We start from the raw sequence: 19,285 nt of genomic DNA on the forward strand, positions 1-19,285 counted from the left end.
TCACCGTGGTCCAATGCACAGCCAACTGCGTTGCGGTCTGCTTCCGATGTTGAGTAGCCATGATGACTCCACTATATGTATCAATTGTAATTGCCAGGTGCCGTCCGGGGGCCAACTGTGGACATTCAGTAAAGTCAGTCTGCCAGATAGCATTTGCTTCCAGTCCTCGAGGGTTGACTCCTGCCTCCCACAATGGCGAGTGCTGACAGTAAGGACAGCTGGCTACTACTTCTCTCGCCGCTCTTATTGAGATGCCACACTCCTTTGCCAAGGCTTTAGCACCCAGGTGCAGTTGTTCATGCAGTTTCTTTGCCTCCATCAATGTCCAGACTCCTGCGGCTGCCTCATCAGCCATGCGATTCCCCTCAATCAGTGGTCCAGGCCCTGTCTGATGACTGCGAATGTGAATTACTGTCACAGTTGCTCCTCGCTGTGATAAAGCAACCTCTAGCATCAAGGCAATTTCCGTGTGTGGTACACCCTCTCGTTTCATGGACATGACTAGTTTATACACATATAAGGAGTCTGTGCACACATTGATATGCCGATCTATATCCTTTCGCAGGGCCATCTCTAGCGCTTTCGCTTCTAGCCACTGCACACTTTTACCCTGCTCCTCATACGTCTGGCGCATCCAACTATTCTCTTGTTTCCACACTACTGCCGCTCTGTTCGTCTTCGAGGAAGCGTCTGTGAAATATGTTGGTCCTGGGTGAGGGGTATCCAAAACTCTACTATCCACACTTAAATCCACCACTTTGGCTGTCTCGGCCCACCTCTGTACCGCGCCTGTGACGATTTTCCCTGGGTATGAGTATACTGCCAATTGTATATCCTCTTCACTCTCTACAACCTTCTGCCATTTCTCCCCATTCCACGGCACTGTCAGCTTATCTGGCTCCTTCCCAAAGATTCCCTTGCTTTCCCGTCACAGACGCCAAATCATTCCCCCGGCTACCTTGACTTTTGTGGAGAATGCATCCTTGGGAACCTTCTGATATACCCATCGCAGTGGCTTTTCTTCCCCTGTCTGTATTTGATATAGCAATCCTAACCCTCCACCGGCGGTCAGAATCCAACCTGCAATTAATTCCTCCTGGGGGTCCCACCGCCATACTCCTTCCTTTTGCATTCGACGTTCTATCATCTGCAACTGCTGGACTGCCTCAGGGTCTAAACTCCTGGGCTCCCATGGGTCGGTCCCTTTCAGCAACGCATAGAAAGGTTGCATCTCCTCACCGGTGACACGCACGAATGTCCGCAACCACTGCAGTGCTCCTACCAGCTTCTGTACATCGTGTAAATTTTTAACCTTAGGTGTAAGTTTAATAGGCTGAGCTTGTATGGAATCCCCTTGTATTCTAGCACCCAGAAATCCACACACTGGTCCTCGCTGTACCTTTGCCTCAGGTACCTTGAGGCCCTGTCCTGCAAGGCCCCTTTGGGTGTCTGAAAAGACTTGTTCACACAACGCCTCGGTGGGCGCAGCTATGAGGACGTCATCCATGTAGTGGATCATGTAGATTCTCTCCTGATACTGCTGCCTTACTTGCTGCAATGCAGAAGCCACATACCTCTGGCAGATCGCTGGAGAATTTTTCATCCCCTGCGGAAGTACTGTCCACTGCCATCTACTACCTGGTTCTGCGCAGTTCACCGCGGGCAGAGTAAAGGCAAATCTCTTTCTATCATCTGGATGTAGCGGAATACTGAAGAAGCAGTCTTTGATACCTAAAACAATGACTCGCCATCCTTTCGGGACCGCACTCAGATCTGGTAGGCCAGGTTGAAGAGGCCCCATGTCCTCCATTTGCTGATTTACTGCTCTAAGGTCATGCAGCATCCTCCATTGGTTTTTATCTTTCTTTTTTATAGCAAATATAGGGGTGTTCCAGGGGCTCATCGAGGGCTCTAGGTGCCCTGCTTCGTGCTCTCGTTTTACTATAGCTCTTACAGCCTCTGTTTTCTCTGTTGTCAGGGGCCACTGCTCCACCCAGACGAGCTGTTCGGTTTTCCACACTAACTTGTGGTGACGAAACCTCTCTGAGGCAGTGGCCCTTATGCTAAATTTTTCAACCCGATCCCCATCTGGGCAAGGGCGTCTCGCCCTAACAAGGGGCTTGCTATACCATCTGCTACTAGTATGGTCACTACGGCCGTGAGGAGCTTCCCTGCCTCCTCGTCCATGACTTCGAGTTTCACAGGGCAAGTACTAGTTCTCGTCTGTTGTTCTCCTCCTACCCCTATTATACATTTTCCCATGGCAAGGGGCCAAGTTGGTGGCCGCCGTTCGAGTGGCATCACTGTGACATCTGCCCCAGTATCCACTAACATTCCCAGGCATATCCGTGCCGGGCAACTCAGCTCTTGCGGGGTAATCATTACTGCTGCCATGGGTCTCTCGTCACAGCCTATGACCAAGGCCACGCGGGGGCTGTGACCTGCAAATCTTGCTGGTTCTGCTCCCCTGCCTGAAGGTTCACTCCCCCTTGGCCCGCTATGGTGGGCCAAGCTCCTGGCGCTGGCACCATGATGGGGGCCATTTGACTCACAGGAGGCGCGAATCCCCCTCACTTCGCCCTCCTTTGGCCGTTTCCCGGCTTTGTGGCTCGACAATCTCTTGCCAGGTGTCCTGGCTTCCCACACACCCAGCACCTCCCTACTGGGCGCGCTCCTCCTCCATTACGTCCTCCCCTTTCCGCTAGCGGGCACCCAGCTTTAAAGTGCCCTTGCCGTCCACACAAATGACATCTCGGCCCCGCCCCGGCCGCTTGCACCATCACCCTTTCTTCGCTTCCACAGTCAGGGTTCTGGCAGACGTGCGCTCCCGCACCGCCATGCTGATTCAACTCCTCCTGGCGCAAGACATGCCTAATGGTTTGACCCAACGGCGCCCCTACCGCCAGGGTGCGGAGGATATCTTATGTTTGCGGATTTGCTTGATTTCGGAGGCAATCCATAAGGACTGCCTCCTTGGCCGTCGCCGGCAATTCTGATTCTATAATAGCCTTCTGCAACCTGTCACAAAACGTTGTAAATGGCTCTGCTAGTCCTTGCTGTATCTTTTGCCAAGGTTCTGCTTTTTTCTCATACCTGCCCACTTCGCTATACGCTTTGCGGGAACTCTCCGTTACCGCTTGCAGCTCCCTGCCCCTTAATTCTGCTGCTTGCAACTGCGGGGTTTCCAGTCCTTGACTTCTGCCAGTGAGCCGGTCAAGGGTGGTCCCTCTCAGCGGGTGGCCCGGAACTGCCGCCGCTTGCTGTACGAGGGCATGGCAGGCACTGTGCATTGCCTCCTTCCAAAGTATGTACATTGTGGGAGCCAATATTGCTTTCGCCAACTGCTTAGCATCAGAGGGGGTCAACGGCGCTGCATGCGCAGCGTCCAGCAGCAATCCTACTCCTTCGTCTTTCAGCCCCTTTTCTCTAATTTCTCGCCATAAACTTCGCACTAGCTTGGCATCTATCGGCGTCCATTCCACCCCTCCTCCTGGAGCTAGTCGGACAGGGAAGATCCCGGGCATCTCTATCCTTACTCCATCGAGGCTACAATCTCTAGCTATCAGCCGCCAGTTAGGTAACTCGACTGACTGTCGCTGGGGCGCCCCCTTCGTTAAGAGTCCTGTCTGCCGCCGAGTTACTTCCCCTAGTGCGCGCATAACCTGCTGCAGCTGCCGCAGCACGTCCTCCGGGGACCCCTCCGGAGCTGCAGCGCACCGGACGTCCTTTTTTGATGGTCCCTCTCCTCCCTCCTTCTGATTGGTCCTCCGAGTCTCTGCTGCCTTATGCCTCTTTTTTGCGCGCTGCAGGGAAGCTGCCCCCTCTTCCCACATGTGGGCATCGGTTTCTCCCCCAATTTCTGATTCGCTGCTACTCGAGGTTGTTCTATACCCCCCTTGTCCTCCCCTCCAGGCACTCCAATCCTCCTCCTCGTCCGACTCCCATCTCAAGGGTTGCCCTGGGAGCCAGTCTCGAGGGTCGGGCAGAGGGCGGTGCCGCTGCCGGCGCTGCTTCCGGCACTGATCATCTTTCTCCTTCCGCTCCGTCACTCCCGCTGCGTCACCCTCCCCGCGCGCAGGTACCCGCGCCTGTGCCAAATCGTCCCGGGGTATGCAGGGGGGCATTTGAAAGGTCCTGCTGGCTCAACAGGGAACACCGCCGCTTCCCGATCCACCTCTTTGGGAGCCTCAGACTGAGTAGTTGGCCAGGCTACTCTGTCCGAACTCTTCCCTTCTTTCCCATCCCCCACGATGCTTGCCCCTGTCTGCGTCCCCACTGCCCCTCCTGGGTGTATTTCCGGGCTACTGTTGACTGTGGCACCGTGCAGGCACCGCCGCGCCTGCCGCCACGTCTCCTGATCATCCCGAGCTTTCAATAGTAATCGGTGTATCTTTCCCCAGAGCTGTATGTACTGGGGTTTTCCCATCATAGCCCTTTCGGCTAACTCCTCTTTAATTCTCACCCACTTATCCTTATTAAATATGTCTGCGGGAGTTCGTATGAGCCCCTGTGTAATCATCCATTGGATGGCCTTTGAGGTAGGCGCCTTCGATATCGAAGTACCATATTCCTTCCCCAATCCCTTCAGTACCTTTACGACTGAATCCATGGCGCGCCCGCCGACCTGCGGCTCCCCGTCCCGCCCCTGCGTGCCCCAAGCTATCTTTTCCCCCGGCGAACTTGCCAAGCCGCCCCGCCGATCACGTCGGGGTCACCACTTGTTGCTGTACGCTTCTACGGGAGAACTTATCTTGGGCCGCATCTCCGGGACACAGGGCTCTACCCACCCTGGGGACAGTGATGCACAGACATCAATATGATGGATACAAAATGTCCGTTTATTTAACTGCATCACACGCTTATATAGCTCTTGCGCTTCCTGTTCCTGCCACTCCTATGGGGAGGAGTCTATCTTTCCGTCACATCCCATGATCTTCCGGTCACCGATCCCTGTCTATTCCCCTACAGATGGCATTAAGGTGCACTGTGCGCCGGTGTCCACTAAACCCTTATACTCCTGTGGGTCGGACGTGCCAGGCCATCGGATCCACACAGTCCAGTAATCCCGGTTATCCCTTTCCTCCACCCGGCTGGAGGCAGGGCCCCTCTAGTCCTGATCATGGCAGTCACAACTCACTTCCTGTAAATGTGAATCAGGAGTCCCTCTATTACACTCTAGAAATAAAATCAGGGCTTCTACTCCTCTGTCTGGGGACTTGCTCACTGGAAACTGGAGCAGCAGCTTTCCTGGAAGAGCCTCCCTGAGTGACTGTTCTTCCTTGCAGTTCATGTACTCGTGCCTGTAGGGTCGAAGTAGGCTTGCCATCCCACCTCATCATGTCGTCTCCATGGTCACGCAGGTAGAACCATAGGGTGGCCCGTGGTGTGTATCCCCTTCTTTGAGCCAAAGGATGCTTATTCCTAACAGCTGAGACACTACTCTGTCGAGGTAGGGAGTAGTACAGATCTTCTTTGAGCTGGTCAAGACCTCTTGGGATAGTTTCTCCACAGCAGAGACGAGCGAGGAAGAGGTATTTGTGTCGTAATCCCGGAGTCTATCAATCACCTCCGCCACCGTTGGTGTCTCGTCATCTTTCCCGGACATTACTGCCAATGAGTTTGCATGCGAAGATGGTGCGCTCCGTACAAACTTCCGCCACATGGGTCGTGTGCACTCGGCTTCATCTGGATCTTTGGATGACCGTTGATCATCCAGGTCACCATAAATCACCTCAAACACAGCTAATTCCCTTAGATACTGGATGCCTTTCTCCATAGTTGTCCATTTTCCTGGGCGATATGTAACATCTTCTTTAAAGGGATACCTTTCCTTCACTCCAGACAGGAGTCGCCTCCAGAGGCTGAGGGCTTGTGTTTTTTTCCCCAATTGCTTTGTCAACGCCCCCTTCCCCAGAAAGGGATCCCAGTTGTTTGGCTTCTTTTCCCTCTAATTCCAGGCTACTGGCCCCATTATCCCAGCATCGGAGCAGCCAGGTGACCATGTGCTCTACCTAGACAATGGCCGAAATCTATTCGCATATCTTGCAACTCACTCAAGGACAGGGATCGGGTGGTCTCTATTTCATTTATGACTTCTTCCTCCTCTGCTCGTCATGGCCCCGCTTATTCATCAAACCTTTCTTAACGAGTTGACTTCCACTTCCACGATTTGTTCTTGTGAATGGGGGTGACTGATACTGGTATGGGTTGATTCTCCGATTCAGCCGCGGGGCCCGGCGTCAGGGCTGGAGTGGCCGTGGGTCCTGTCACTTCGCCTTTCAATCCAGAGACCTTCTTTTCGCCTTCAGAAGAGAATTCAGTATGCATGGGCCAGGCCCCAGCACGTTGCAGTTATCTGTGTCTCTCTGGGGTTCCCAGCGTAACAACATACTTTCTCCAAATATTCTACTAGTTTTTCAGGATTCTGCACTTGTTCGGGGGTGAAACTCCAAAACACTGGGGGTGCCCACTGCCCTAGGTATTTGCCCATGCTATCCCACATGCCCTGCCACTCGTAACTATCAAGCCTGGGGGCAGATTTCTGGGTGATATTCTTAAGTTGCTTAGTCAAAACCAAAACAACATGCCCAAAACCTAACAATAAGTGCATCTTAACCACCCAAGGATGTTCAAGATACAAAAAGGTTGTTGTAATAGAGGCAGAGACATCATAGAACAAAGTTGCAAAGGTACCATTCTGTATTCCTCCATATAAAGTCTCTCCGAGGAGGAGGTATAATTGCTAATTGCCTCAACAAGGTAGTATCCAAAGTACAGTAACGGTTTCAGCAAAAACCCCAAATACCAGATAAAACTGACAACCAGTTTTTGCACAACAAATCTCTGAGGCAAAACATTACTAATCACAGCAGACTACACAAACCAACACCCATCTTTAACAGGTACTGCAAAAACAAGAACATGGTGCTGTGACCAGCAGCTGTTATTATCTCAAACCCTTGTGCCCCACGTTGGGCACCAAAAAAGACTGTTGGGGTTTAGCCAACACCTCAGCCCCACACAGCTGCTCGCTCACTCCCCCACCAGTGGGACAAGGCGGAGAATCAGAAGGGTAATGCTTGTGTGCTGAGATAAGAACAGTTTAATAATTAAAATTAAAAGAAACAACAACAGAAATGCAATGGAAAGGAAAACAACAAGAGGCACAAAGCCCCGGGGCGGGGAAGGGGGAACGAACCGCCGAAACAAACCGCACGCAATGCAGCTGCTCACCACCCACCAACCAGACACCACCAGTCCCCAAGGCACAACAACCCATATCTACCAACTGCCCCCATTAATATACTGGTCATGGCCTCACATGGTATGGAATGAACGTCCCATTGGCCAGTTCGGGTCAGCTGTCTTGGCTGTGGCCCTGCCCCTCCCAGCCTCTTGCCCATGTGGCAGAGCATGGGAAGCTGGAAAGGTCCCTGGCTACTACAGGCACTACAGTGAAGAGAATTAACCCTTTCTCAGCCAAAACCAGCACACCACACCATCTGAGCTTTCTGTTGAGAGACTCGATACCCATTTAGTCCAAAAAAGTTCAACAAACTGGTAGTCCATTGTATACAATCAGGTTTTGTTTCAGTTGCTATTAATAAGTCGTCCATATACTGTGAAAGGACTCCTTCCCTGGAGGGCGGATCCCACGTTTCAAGTTCTCGTGCTAGTTGATTTCCAAAGATTGTTGGACTATTTTTAATACCTTGGGGTAACACTGTCCAGGTAAGCTGGGTTTTCCTACCAGTGGTAGGGCTTTCCCGTTCAAATGCAAATAAATATTGACTTTCAGCGGGTCCTGCAGCCAAGCAGAGAGGGTCCCACCTGGGTCACCAAATTGATACTGTGAAGAGACGAAATCAGGACTCAGTGGTCTGAACAACTACTAAGCAGGTATTCTTTATTGTAGCACTGGACGCGCAGGGGACCACTCCTCCTAGTGTGCGTGCCCACACAGGGTTAGTTGCATAACTTAGACAAGCTTTACATACATATTCATTAGTTTTCCTGAGAAAATATATACATATTCATTAATTTTCCAAGAATTCATTACCATATGCAAATGTCCTCTGTGCCTGCCTGTTGGTGTCTCCGGGTGGTTGCCAAGGGTCTCTAGATGAAGGATATACTCTTCCTCACTGTGTCCGCTAGTTAAGTTTTCTTTTGCGCAAACTCAGTTCTGAGATTACGTATATACTGTCCTCGAGGGATAGTCTGTTCTGGTTTAGTGTTTTACTCTGCAGTTCCTTTTCTTTATGGTTCTGTACATCTACTTTTCTAAGGTCAAATGTTGTCATCATAAATTTGTTTAGGACCTTCTTGTCTTGAAGCTTTTCTGACTCCCCCGAAGTAAGAAGTTTTAGTCATAACAGTTCTAACTCTATCAAGGAGAAACTGTTAATACCGCAGTGGCTCAGAACTGAACGCAAAACTGAATCTCTTTCGAAAAGGACAAAGTGCAAAGCTACTGCAATCAGTATTAGTCACTTGAATTTTTGGAAATGCTTTGGGATTTGGATGTATTATTAAAGTATTTTATAATTTTAGCTAGGTATAGTAAATAAGATTACTAGAAATTTCTTTGTGGCTCTTGCAAAGGAGAGCAACATCAGATCTTACAGAAGAGACCGTTTTCCTTTTCTCAAGAGGCTAAAACATAAGCACACACTGGATTGCTCCTTTTGAGATTGGTTTTGGACGTAAAAACTGCACTTGTAAATTGTCAGTCTCGTGCTCAAAACGGGCAGATGTGATTTAAACATTCAGAATTTGCGGCAATTTATTGGTGTCTTTTTGTGTGCATAAATTCAACCTTTGTGCTGATTTTTTTCAGAGGTACAAATTCTATGGAAGCAATGGCAGGCCAGGCCAAATGTCAGTTAGGGGACACTTGGCAGCGCCTTTTTTTCTATGCCTGTGCTGCTGTGGTGAAACATGACAGTGGATCATCAGTGTCAATCTTTGCTTCAAAACTCTCACCCAAGCCCTCTTTTTGAATGCAGATGTGCTTTGACTTCAGTCTTTTTTATCTCTGCTCAGGTTACCGTTTGCATAACTAATGGCTCTTCTGAAAAGAGCTTAAAGAGGCAGCAGGATGAGCAATCTGGAGTTGAAAAATTGACCAGTAGGCAGCTTACACAATTATACTAGAGAAAAGCTTGCACGAGAGGCCACAGGTTTGTGTGTCTGGTGTATATAGGCATAGAATACTGACAGCAGAAATTCTCAGGGAAGTCTGAAGATGTTAAGTTTCCCCTTGCCATGAATGAAATTCCTCAGCTTCCTTTGAAAGCACTGCCAGAAATCATTGCCAGTTTTATATAGTAATTTTTAAAGACTTATAAGTAATAGATGTTTTCTTTTATTTTCAGCTTCTTTGTAATACTGGCCATGCTGAAGAAAAGCTAGGTTTTACGTATGACAGCATCATAATATGGTAAGTAGCAAGGAGTGCTAGAGCAATACTAGGGTACTTTAATTGTTCTAGGTGCAATTAAATAATTTTTATTTGCACTTTTGAGCTAGTATTTTGTAGTTCTAACGTGTTTGAGATTTCATAATGCAAATATATATCCTTACAAATATTTTGAGTAAAATCAAATATATTCTTTCAGGGAAAGAGGGGAAAAAACTCCTCCAATACAAATCTTAAAAAGTTATACAAAGACTATTGTTTGTTTTTATAGGAAAAAGTTTGCAGAAAGATCTGCTAATCCAAATGCAGTTACGGATATTGATAAGGAACAGATAAAAACGTTCTCAGCAGACACATGAAGAAAAATAGCCCCCTACTTAAAAAAATGCCAGAAATGGTTTCTCAAAAAATTAAAGACAGGTAACAGGAAAATTATCTTGGTTTATGACGTTACTTTGGTCAGTCCAGTGATTCCTCTGTGTATGTACACAAGAAGCAAATTTTTTATGTATATATGTAGATTATTCTGCTATAGTGATAATTTTCAAGTTCAAGCATACAACCCAAATACTCAGATATTAACAACCATAAATATGCTGGTTGGTGGTTCTTCAAAAATATTTATAGGATGGATTTTTTTTTCTGAAATACAGACTTTTCAAGCAATTTTAAAAAATTTGCCCTACAGGGTTATAGCCATTCTGCAGTAGTATTCTGTTTGCAGGTTATTTTGCTATACAGCTACTCTGAGTAACTTGCAAATACTGAACTTTTTAAATTAATTAATTTAGGAAATGACCTTGAGGTAGGCTAAGGATATTCCTTTGGAAATAACATGCAAGTTCTGTAATTTGCTCTGCTGATGTTCTCAACATTATCTTAATTTCCGTAGGGAAACCTTGTTGTTCTACAGAACAAACTTGTTTTTCTTTGAAAACAAGAAAGGTTATTTGGATGCAAGAAAATACTGTGTGAGTTTTCTGCATTCATGAAGTATGAATGGCTAACCTTAAAGCATTAAACTTTAAGGGAATCAATAATAATCAAGAATAAGTATAGATTTCCTATAAAGTTCTAGGTTTTGGGATCAGTAACTTTGATGAAATATTTGCCCAAGCTAAAGACAGTTGTCTTTAGTCTGCGGTTGTCTGCAATAATTGCAATTATTCTCAAGCTAAAAATCTGGTTTTTAGAACTCATTCTCTTTCTAGTATTTTGTTAGTCCAGGTACCTGATTATAGTTTCTTCCTGCCACCAGATGGAGATAATAGTGACACATTTTGTTGTCATTCCCAGTGTGAGTGAGTCTTGCTGGTATTGACAGTTGAGAGGAAGCCTTGAGCCACAAAGAAAATGGAGTGCTGGTAGGCCTCAAACTCTTGAGGTATTTTAGTAATGTGCCGAGAGGCTTTGGCCATAAAAGCAAAATTCAGAATTTTCATAATTACCTGACTGGATCAAACGGAGATTTGTCAAAACCGTTGTTATCTTTCTGTAGTGAGTAGATGAGATGCCTTAGAAAAAGGTTAAAAAAATGATCCTGTAATAGGTAATGAATATTCTTTCCTATTGCATCCTTTGTTAGTTCTTCCAGGCTTTTAATCAGTCTTAATTTTTATCAGCCTTAATGCTGTCTTAGAAAGTTCTTTTCATTTCTGCAGTGACACTTAAAATACTGCGCTTACTTTCTCTTACACAATCATGATGTCTTTTTGGCTCTTTCAGCCACAGATGTGCATGGAGTATGCATATCAAAATAATTTTCTTGATCTGATGGCTATTTTAGAATCATGTAGTATGGGTTTATAACACTTTTTATGTTGATGTGTGTTAACTCACATCTAGCAATCTTGAATTATCTTCACCATCTTGTTAAATATGCATACAGATACTTTTTTAAATCCCCCTGGAGTTTCTCATAACCCCATCCTATTGTTAATATAAACAACGTTGCCCTCTGTATTCCCCCCTCCCCTCCATTCCTTTCTCGAAATCATGAATTGTATATTGAATAGCGCCTACAAAAGGAGGTTGTGAACCTAGTACTTAACTGGATAAAGAATCAGGACAAAAATTTGTCGGGATTAAAATCTTCCATTCACCTCTGCTCTTTGAATTAATCTTTTCAGATTTTGATTTGTGAAACTACTTTTCATCACCCTATAACCTCTCTATATCCCTTAATACAATCTTCAGCAACACTTTATGCCTTTTTATAAACTATTATAATAACTTCTTTCAAGTCTTTCAAAAGATTAGCAGAATACAGTTTGTGTAAACTCTTCTGGGTGCTTCATATGGCTAACCAATTTTATTTTAAAGATGATAAACAGTCCTCTGGATGCGCTTTGGAATCCTTTTTGTATAGACCTGTTTATCACCTTTGCTCCATCTTGGCCACTACCATTTATAATATGGTGCTAGCGAATATATGCAGTTCATTCATGTTAATATTCTTTTCAAACACTTAAATGTGAAGCTTGGTGGGCCAGTGACAATACTTACTGACGAATTTCCTTCAGTTCTTACATAATTTTCACTTCTTAGTCTAACTCATATTTAGTACAATAAAAAAGACTTTAGGATATGAGTCTTCATGCAGACTTCTAAAGCAATGACTTAATGTTCTGGTTTGGGCTGAGAAGGGGTTAATTCTCCTCACTGTAGGGGTCGGCTACCTTTCCAGCTTCCCGCGTTCTGCCGCGTGGGGGGGGGGGGGGCTGGGAGGGGCAGGGCCATGGTGGGGACGGCTGACCCCGACTGGCCAATGGCATGTTCATTCCATACCATGTGACATGACCAGTATATTGGGGGGGGTGGGGTGGGGGGATGTCGTGGTTTAGAGGCAGCTCAGCCCCACACAGCCGCTCGCTCACTCCCCCACCGGTAGATGGGGGAGAGAATCAGAAGGGTAACGCTCGTGGGTTGGGATAAGAACAGTTTAATAATTAAAATTAAAAGAAACAACAATAGAAATGCAGTGTAAAGGAGAACAACGAGAGGCGCAAAGCCCCGGGGGAGGGGGGAAGGGAGGGGAGAGGGGGAACGAACCGCCGAAAAAAACTGCACGCGCTGCAGCCGCTCACCGCCCGCCGACCCGATGCCGCGCCGCCTCCGCGCTGCCACTGCCCCCCCCCAATATATTGGTCATGGTGTCACATGGTATGGAATGAACCTGCCATTGGCCAGTCGGGGTCAGCCGCCCCCACCATGGCCCTGCCCCTCCCAGCCCCCCCCCCCCGCCACGCGGCAGAGCGCAGGAAGCTGGAAAAGGTAGCCGACCCCCATAGTGAGGAGAATTAACCCCTTCTCAGCCAAAACCAGCACATTCTCCACCCCTTAGTCCATACCATCTACACCATGCCCAGGTCCCATATGATGCAATACAACCGTACCAACCACCACCCCTCCCCTTCCCATCCTTTAACATAATACAGAGACATCATTCCCTTAGTTCATGGACCTTCCCTGTAAAATGTCCATTAATATGTCCATTGAGTTCACCCAGTCCATGACTCTGGGCTCCATCTGTTGTATGAGTCTTTCCGGGTGGGAGAGATGGTGTGTGGCGGTGGGTTGCTGCATACCGAGTCAGTCATCGTTCCATCACTGCTGCGCGGCTTGTTTCATAGTTGATCTTCCATGGGTTGGGAGGCTCGTACTCTGATATCATTGATACAACACAGAGGTGACACACAGTATTATATAGCAGTTCACATTGTGCCATTCAGTTCATTGACTGTTGTCACCCAAAATCAAATCCCCTTGAGGCACACATCGGATTTCTCCATCCTCCCGCATCACCCACCAAGTGCACCCACGTCCTCGAGCAAAAGCAATCCCACGAATGGGTTTGCCTTTGCCTGAGGCAGGAAGAACCCAGACTGTTTTGCCCAGCATACTTTTTGTGTGCACTACAGGGACTCCATCCCCTTCCACAGTATGTAGGATTTCTGACTGGGCAGGGCCAGCTCGACTGGCAGATCCCCTCGTGTTGACTAACCAGGTGGCTTTTGCTAAATGTGTATCCCAGTGCTTGAATGTTCCACCCCCCATTGCTCTCAGTGTAGTTTTTAACAGTCCATTGTACCGTTCAGTTTTCCCAGAGGCTGGTGCGTGATAGGGGATGTGATACACCCACTCAATGCCATGCTCTGTGGCCCAGGTGTCTATGAGGCTATTTCGGAAATGAGTCCCATTGTCTGACTCAATCCTCTCTGGGGTGCCATGTCGCCACAGGACTTGTTTCTCAAGACCCAGGATAGTGTTCCGGGCAGTGGCGTGGGGGACAGGATATGTTTCCAGCCAGCCAGTCGTTGTTTCTATCATTGTAAGCACATGGTGCTTGCCTTGGCGGGTCTGTGGGAGTGTGATATAGTCAATTTGCTAGGCCTCCCCATATTTATATTTCAGCCATCGTCCCCCATACCACAGAGGCTTTACCCGCTTCGCTTGCTTGATTGCAGCGCATGTGTCACATTCGTGGATAACCTGCGCAGTAACGTCCATGGTCAAGTCCACCCCTCGATCACGATCCCACCTGTATGTTGCATCTCTCCCTTGATGGCCTGAGGTGTCATGGGCCCACCGAGGTAGAAATAGTTCACTCTTATGCTGCCAGTCCAGAGCCACCTCAGCCACTTCAGTCTTGGCAGCCTGATCTACCTGCTGGTTGTTTCGATGTTCTTCAGTGGCCCGACTCTTGGGGATGTGAGCATCCACATGCCGTACCTTCACAACCAGGTTCTCTACCCGGGCAGCAATATCTTGCCGCAATGTGACAGCCCAGATGGGTTTGCCTCTGCGCTGCCAGTTGCTTTGCTTCCACTGCTGCAGCCAGCCCCACAAGGCATTTGCCACCATCCAGGAGTCAGTATAGAGATAGAGCACTGGCCACTTTTCCCGTTCAGCGATGTCTAAGGCCAGCTGGATGGCCTTTACCTCTGCAAACTGGCTCGATTCACCTTCTCCTTCAGCAGTTTCTGCTACTTGTCGTGTAGGACTCCATACAGCAGCCTTCCATCTCCGGTGCTTTCCCACAAGGTGACAGGACCCATCAGTGAACAGGGCATATTGCTTCTCATCTTCTGGCAGTTTGTTATACAGTGGGGCTTCTTCAGCACGTGTCACCTCCTCCTCTGGTGATAATCCAAAGTCTTTGCCTTCTGGCCAGTCCATAATCACTTCCAAGATCCCTGGGCGACTGGGGTTTCCTACTCGAGCCCGCTGGCTGATCAGTACAACCCATTTACTCCACGTAGCATCAGTTGCATGGTGTGTAGAGGTGACGTTCCCTCTGAACATCCAGCCCAGCACTGGCAGTCGGGGTGCCAGGAGCAACTGTGCTTCAGTACCAACCACTTCTGAAGCAGCTCAGACCCCTTCATATGCTGCCAATATCTCTTTTTCAGTTGGAGTATAGCGGGCTTCGGACCCTCTGTATCCCCGACTCCAAAACCCTAGGGGTCGACCCCGGGTCTCCCCATGTGCTTTCTGCCAGAGGCTCCAGGTAGGGCCATTCTCCCTGGCTGCAGTGTAGAGCACATTTTTTACATCTTGTCCTGCCCGGACTGGCCCAAGAGCTACTGCGTGAACTATCTCCTGTTTAATTTGTTCAAAGGCTTGTCGTTGCTCAGGGCCCCATTTGAAATCATTCTTTTTCCGGGTCACTTGATAGAGAGGGCTTACGATCATACTGTAATTTGGAATATGCATTCTCCAAAAACCCACAACGCCCAAGAAAGCTTGTGTTTCCTTTTTGCTAGCTGGTGGAAACATGGCTGCTATTTTGTTGATCACATCCATTGGAATCTGACGATGACCATCTTGCCATTTGATTCCTAAGAACTGGATTTCTCGTGCAGGTCCCTTCACCTTACTTTGTTTTATGGCAAAACCAGCCTTCAGAAGGATTTGGACTATTTTCTCTCCTTTCTCAAAAAATTCTTCCGCTGTGTTGCCCCACACAATGATGTCATCAATGTATTGAAGGTGTTCTGGAGCTTCTCCCTCTTCCGGTACAGTCTGAATCAGTCCATGGCAAATGGTAGGACTGTGTTTCCACCCCTGGGGCAGTCGATTCCAGGTGTACTGGACGCCCCTCCAAGTGAAAGCAAACTGTGGCCTGCACTCTGCTGCCAGAGGGATTGAGAAGAATGCATTAGCAATATCAATTGTGGCATACCACTTGGCTGCCTTGGACTCCAGTTCGTATTGAAGTTCTAGCATGTCTGGCACAGCAGCACTCAACGGTGGAGTGACTTCATTCCGGCCACGATAGTCTACTGATAGTCTCCAACCTCCATTAGACTTCCGGACTGGCCATATGGGACTGTTAAAGGGTGAATGGGTTTTACTGATGACTCCTTGGCTCCTCAGTCGACGAATGAGCCCATGGATGGGAATCAGAGAGTCTCTGTTGGTGCGATATTGCTGCCGGTGCACTGTTGTGGTGGCGATTGGCACCTGTTGTTCTTCGGCCTTCAGCAACCCCACCACAGAAGGGTCCTTCGAGAGACCGGGCAAGGTAGACAGCTGTTCAGTTTCCTCCGTCTCCAAGGCAGCTACACCAAAAGCCCACTTGTAACCGTTTGGGTCCTTGAAATACCCTCTCCTGAGGTAGTCTATGCCAAGGATGCACGGAGCCTCTGGGCCAGTCACAATGGGGTGCTCCTGCCACTCATTCCCGGTTAGGCTCACTTCGGCCTCCAATACAGTTAGCTCTTGGGATCCCCCTGTCACTCCAGCAATTCTGATGGGTTCTCCCTCTTTATAGTTTGATGGCATTAAGGTGCACTGTGCGCCGGTGTCCACTAAACCCTTATACTCCTGTGGGTCGGACGTGCCAGGCCATCGGATCCACACAGTCCAGTAATCCCGGTTATCCCTTTCCTCCACCCGGCTGGAGGCAGGGCCCCTCTAGTCCTGATCATGGCAGTCACAACTCACTTCCTGTAAATGTGAATCAGGAGTCCCTCTATTACACTCTAGAAATAAAATCAGGGCTTCTACTCCTCTGTCTGGGGACTTGCTCACTGGAAACTGGAGCAGCAGCTTTCCTGGAAGAGCCTCCCTGAGTGACTGTTCTTCCTTGCAGTTCATGTACTCGTGCCTGTAGGGTCGAAGTAGGCTTGCCATCCCACCTCATCATGTCGTCTCCATGGTCACGCAGGTAGAACCATAGGGTGGCCCGTGGTGTGTATCCCCTTCTTTGAGCCAAAGGACGCTTATTCCTAACAGCTGAGACACTGCTCTGTCGTGTTGGGGAGTAGGACAGATCTTTGAGTTGCTGGACCTCTTGGGATAGTTTCTCCACAGCAGAGACAAGCGAGGAAGTGATATTTGTGTCGTAATCCCAGAGTCTATCAATCAGCTCTGCCACCGTTGGTGTCTCGTCATCTTTCCAGGACATCACTGCCAATGAGTTTGCATGCGAAGATGGTGCGCTCCGTACAAACTTCCGCCACATGGGTCGTGTGCACTCGGCTTCATCTGGATCTTTGGATGACCGTTGATCGTCCAGGTCACCATAAATCACCTCAAACACAGCTAATTCCCTTAGATACTGGATGCCTTTCTCCATAGTTGTCCATTTTCCTGGGCGATATGTAACATCTTCTTTAAAGGGATACCTTTCCTTCACTCCAGACAGGAGTCGCCTCCAGAGGCTGAGGGCTTGTGTTTTTTTCCCCAACTGCTTTGTCAACGCCCCCTTCCCCAGAAAGGGATCCCAGTTGTTTGGCTTCTTTTCCCTCTAGTTCCAGGCTACTGGCCCCATTATCCCAGCATCGGAGCAGCCAGGTGACAATGTGCTCACCTGAACGACGGCTATAATCTTTTCGCATATCTCGCAACTCGCATAAGGACAGGGATCGGGTGGTCTCTATTTCATTTATTACTTCTCCCTCCTCTCCCCGCAATGGCCCTGGTTCTTCATCATCCCGTTCTAAACGAGTTGATGTCCGCTTCCAATATTTTGTCTTGTGTATGGGGGCAACTGATACTGGTACGGGTTTATTTTCTGAGCTAGATCCGGTACTTGTTGTGGGGGTTTGAGTGGCTGCAGTGCCTGTTGTCAGGGCTGGATTGTCTACAGTGCCAGTCACTTTGCATTTCAATCCAGAGACATTCTCTTCCCCCTGGGGGCACTGAATACTGTTGAGCAGGGCTCGGTATGCATGGGCCAGACCCCAGCATGTTGCAGTTATCTGTGTCTCTCTGGAGGTCCCAGCGTAACAACATACTTTCTCCAAATATTCTACTAGTTTTTTAGGATTCTGCACTTGTTCGGGGGTGAAACTCCAAAACACTGGGGGTGCCCACTGCCCTAGGTATTTGCCCATGCTATCCCACATGCCCCGCCACTCGTAACTATCAAGCCTCGGGGCAGATTTCTGGGTGATATTCTTAAGTTGCTTAGTCAAAACCAAAACAACATGCCCAAAAACTAACAATAAGTGCACCTTAACCACCCAAGGATGTTCAAGATACAAAAACGTTGTTGTAACAAAGGCACAGGCATCATAGAACAAAGTTGCAAAGGTACTATTCTGTATTTCCTCCATATAAAATCTCTCCGAGGAGGAGGTATAATTGCTAATTGCCTCAACAAGGTGGTATCCGAAGTACAGTAACGGTTTCAGCAAAAACCCCAAATACCACATAAAGCTGAAAACGAGTGTTTGTATAACAAATCTTGTAGGCAAAACATTACTAATCACAGCAGAACACAGCAGACTCAACAAACCAACACCGATTTTTAACACCAACCGCAAAAAGGACAACATGGTGCTGTGACCAGCAGCTGTTATCTCCAACCCTTGAGCCCCACGTTGGGCGCCAAAAAGACTGTCGTGGTTTAGCGGCAGCTCAGCCCCACACAGCCGCTCGCTCACTCCCCCACCGGTAGATGGGGGAGAGAATCAGAAGGGTAACGCTCGTGGGTTGGGATAAGAACAGTTTAATAATTAAAATTAAAAGAAACAACAGTAGAAATGCAATGTAAAGGAGAACAACGAGAGGCGCAAAGCCCCGGGGGAGGGGGGAAGGGAGGGGAGAGGGGGAACGAACCGCCAAAACAAACTGCACACGCCGCAGTCGCTCACCACCCGACACCGCGCCACCTCCGCGCTGCCACTGCCCGCCCTCAATATATTGGTCATGGTGTCACATGGTATGGAATGAACCTGCCGTTGGCCAGTCGGGGTCAGCCGTCCCCACCATGGCCCTGCCCCTCCCAGCCCCCCCCCCCCGCCACGCGGCAGAGCGCGGGAAGCTGGAAAGGTAGCCGACCCCCACAGTGAGGAGAATTAACCCCTTCTCAGCCAAAACCAGCACAGGGGGGCAGTTCGCGGCTTGGGCGCGGCCTCGGGTCGGTGAGCTGCTGTGCCACGTGCGGTCCGTTCTCCCTCTCCCCTCCGTTCGCCCTCGGCTTTGCGCCTCTCATTGTTCTCCTTTACATTGCATTTTTGTTGTTGTTTCTTTTAATTTTAATTATTAAACTGTTCTTATCCCAACCCACGAGCGTTACCCTTCTGATTCTCTCCCCCATCTACCGGTGGGGGAGTGAGCGAGCGACTGTGTGGGGCTGGGCTGCCAGCTAAACCACGACACTTAGTATGAAGAAAGTGCTTGTTTCTCTTATTTGCTTCATTCCTTCTCCCTTTCCTTTTCAATTATCCAGTAGGTCTGATTCATTTTTCAAGTTTTCTCCTTGTGGTACAGCAGAGAAGTCAGAACATGCAGACACATACAGACGCATGTGTAGGTTTTCCTACATTTTTTTTTTCTGCCTGCTGTAGCATATTTTAACTGGCCTTATAAGGTCAGGTTTCTCTTTTTGCTTGTGCTACATCCTCTCATATT

General features: G+C 48.5%; 1 protein-coding gene across 2 annotated transcripts in view; it reads left to right on the forward strand.

Annotated features, from left to right (window-relative positions):
* LOC142049341 (rapamycin-insensitive companion of mTOR-like) overlaps positions 1 to 19,285 on the forward strand; it is a 131,970-nt gene that overhangs the window by 49,489 nt on the left and 63,196 nt on the right. For both annotated transcript variants that reach the window (XM_075076976.1, XM_075076977.1), the window contains one exon: positions 9,378 to 9,442. In XM_075076976.1, coding sequence (XP_074933077.1) covers positions 9,378 to 9,442 — 65 coding nt within the window. The remainder of the gene's footprint in view (positions 1 to 9,377; positions 9,443 to 19,285) is intronic.

Source organism: Phalacrocorax aristotelis, chromosome W (genome assembly GCF_949628215.1).
Source record: "Phalacrocorax aristotelis chromosome W, bGulAri2.1, whole genome shotgun sequence".
Classification (NCBI taxonomy): domain Eukaryota; kingdom Metazoa; phylum Chordata; class Aves; order Suliformes; family Phalacrocoracidae; genus Phalacrocorax; species Phalacrocorax aristotelis.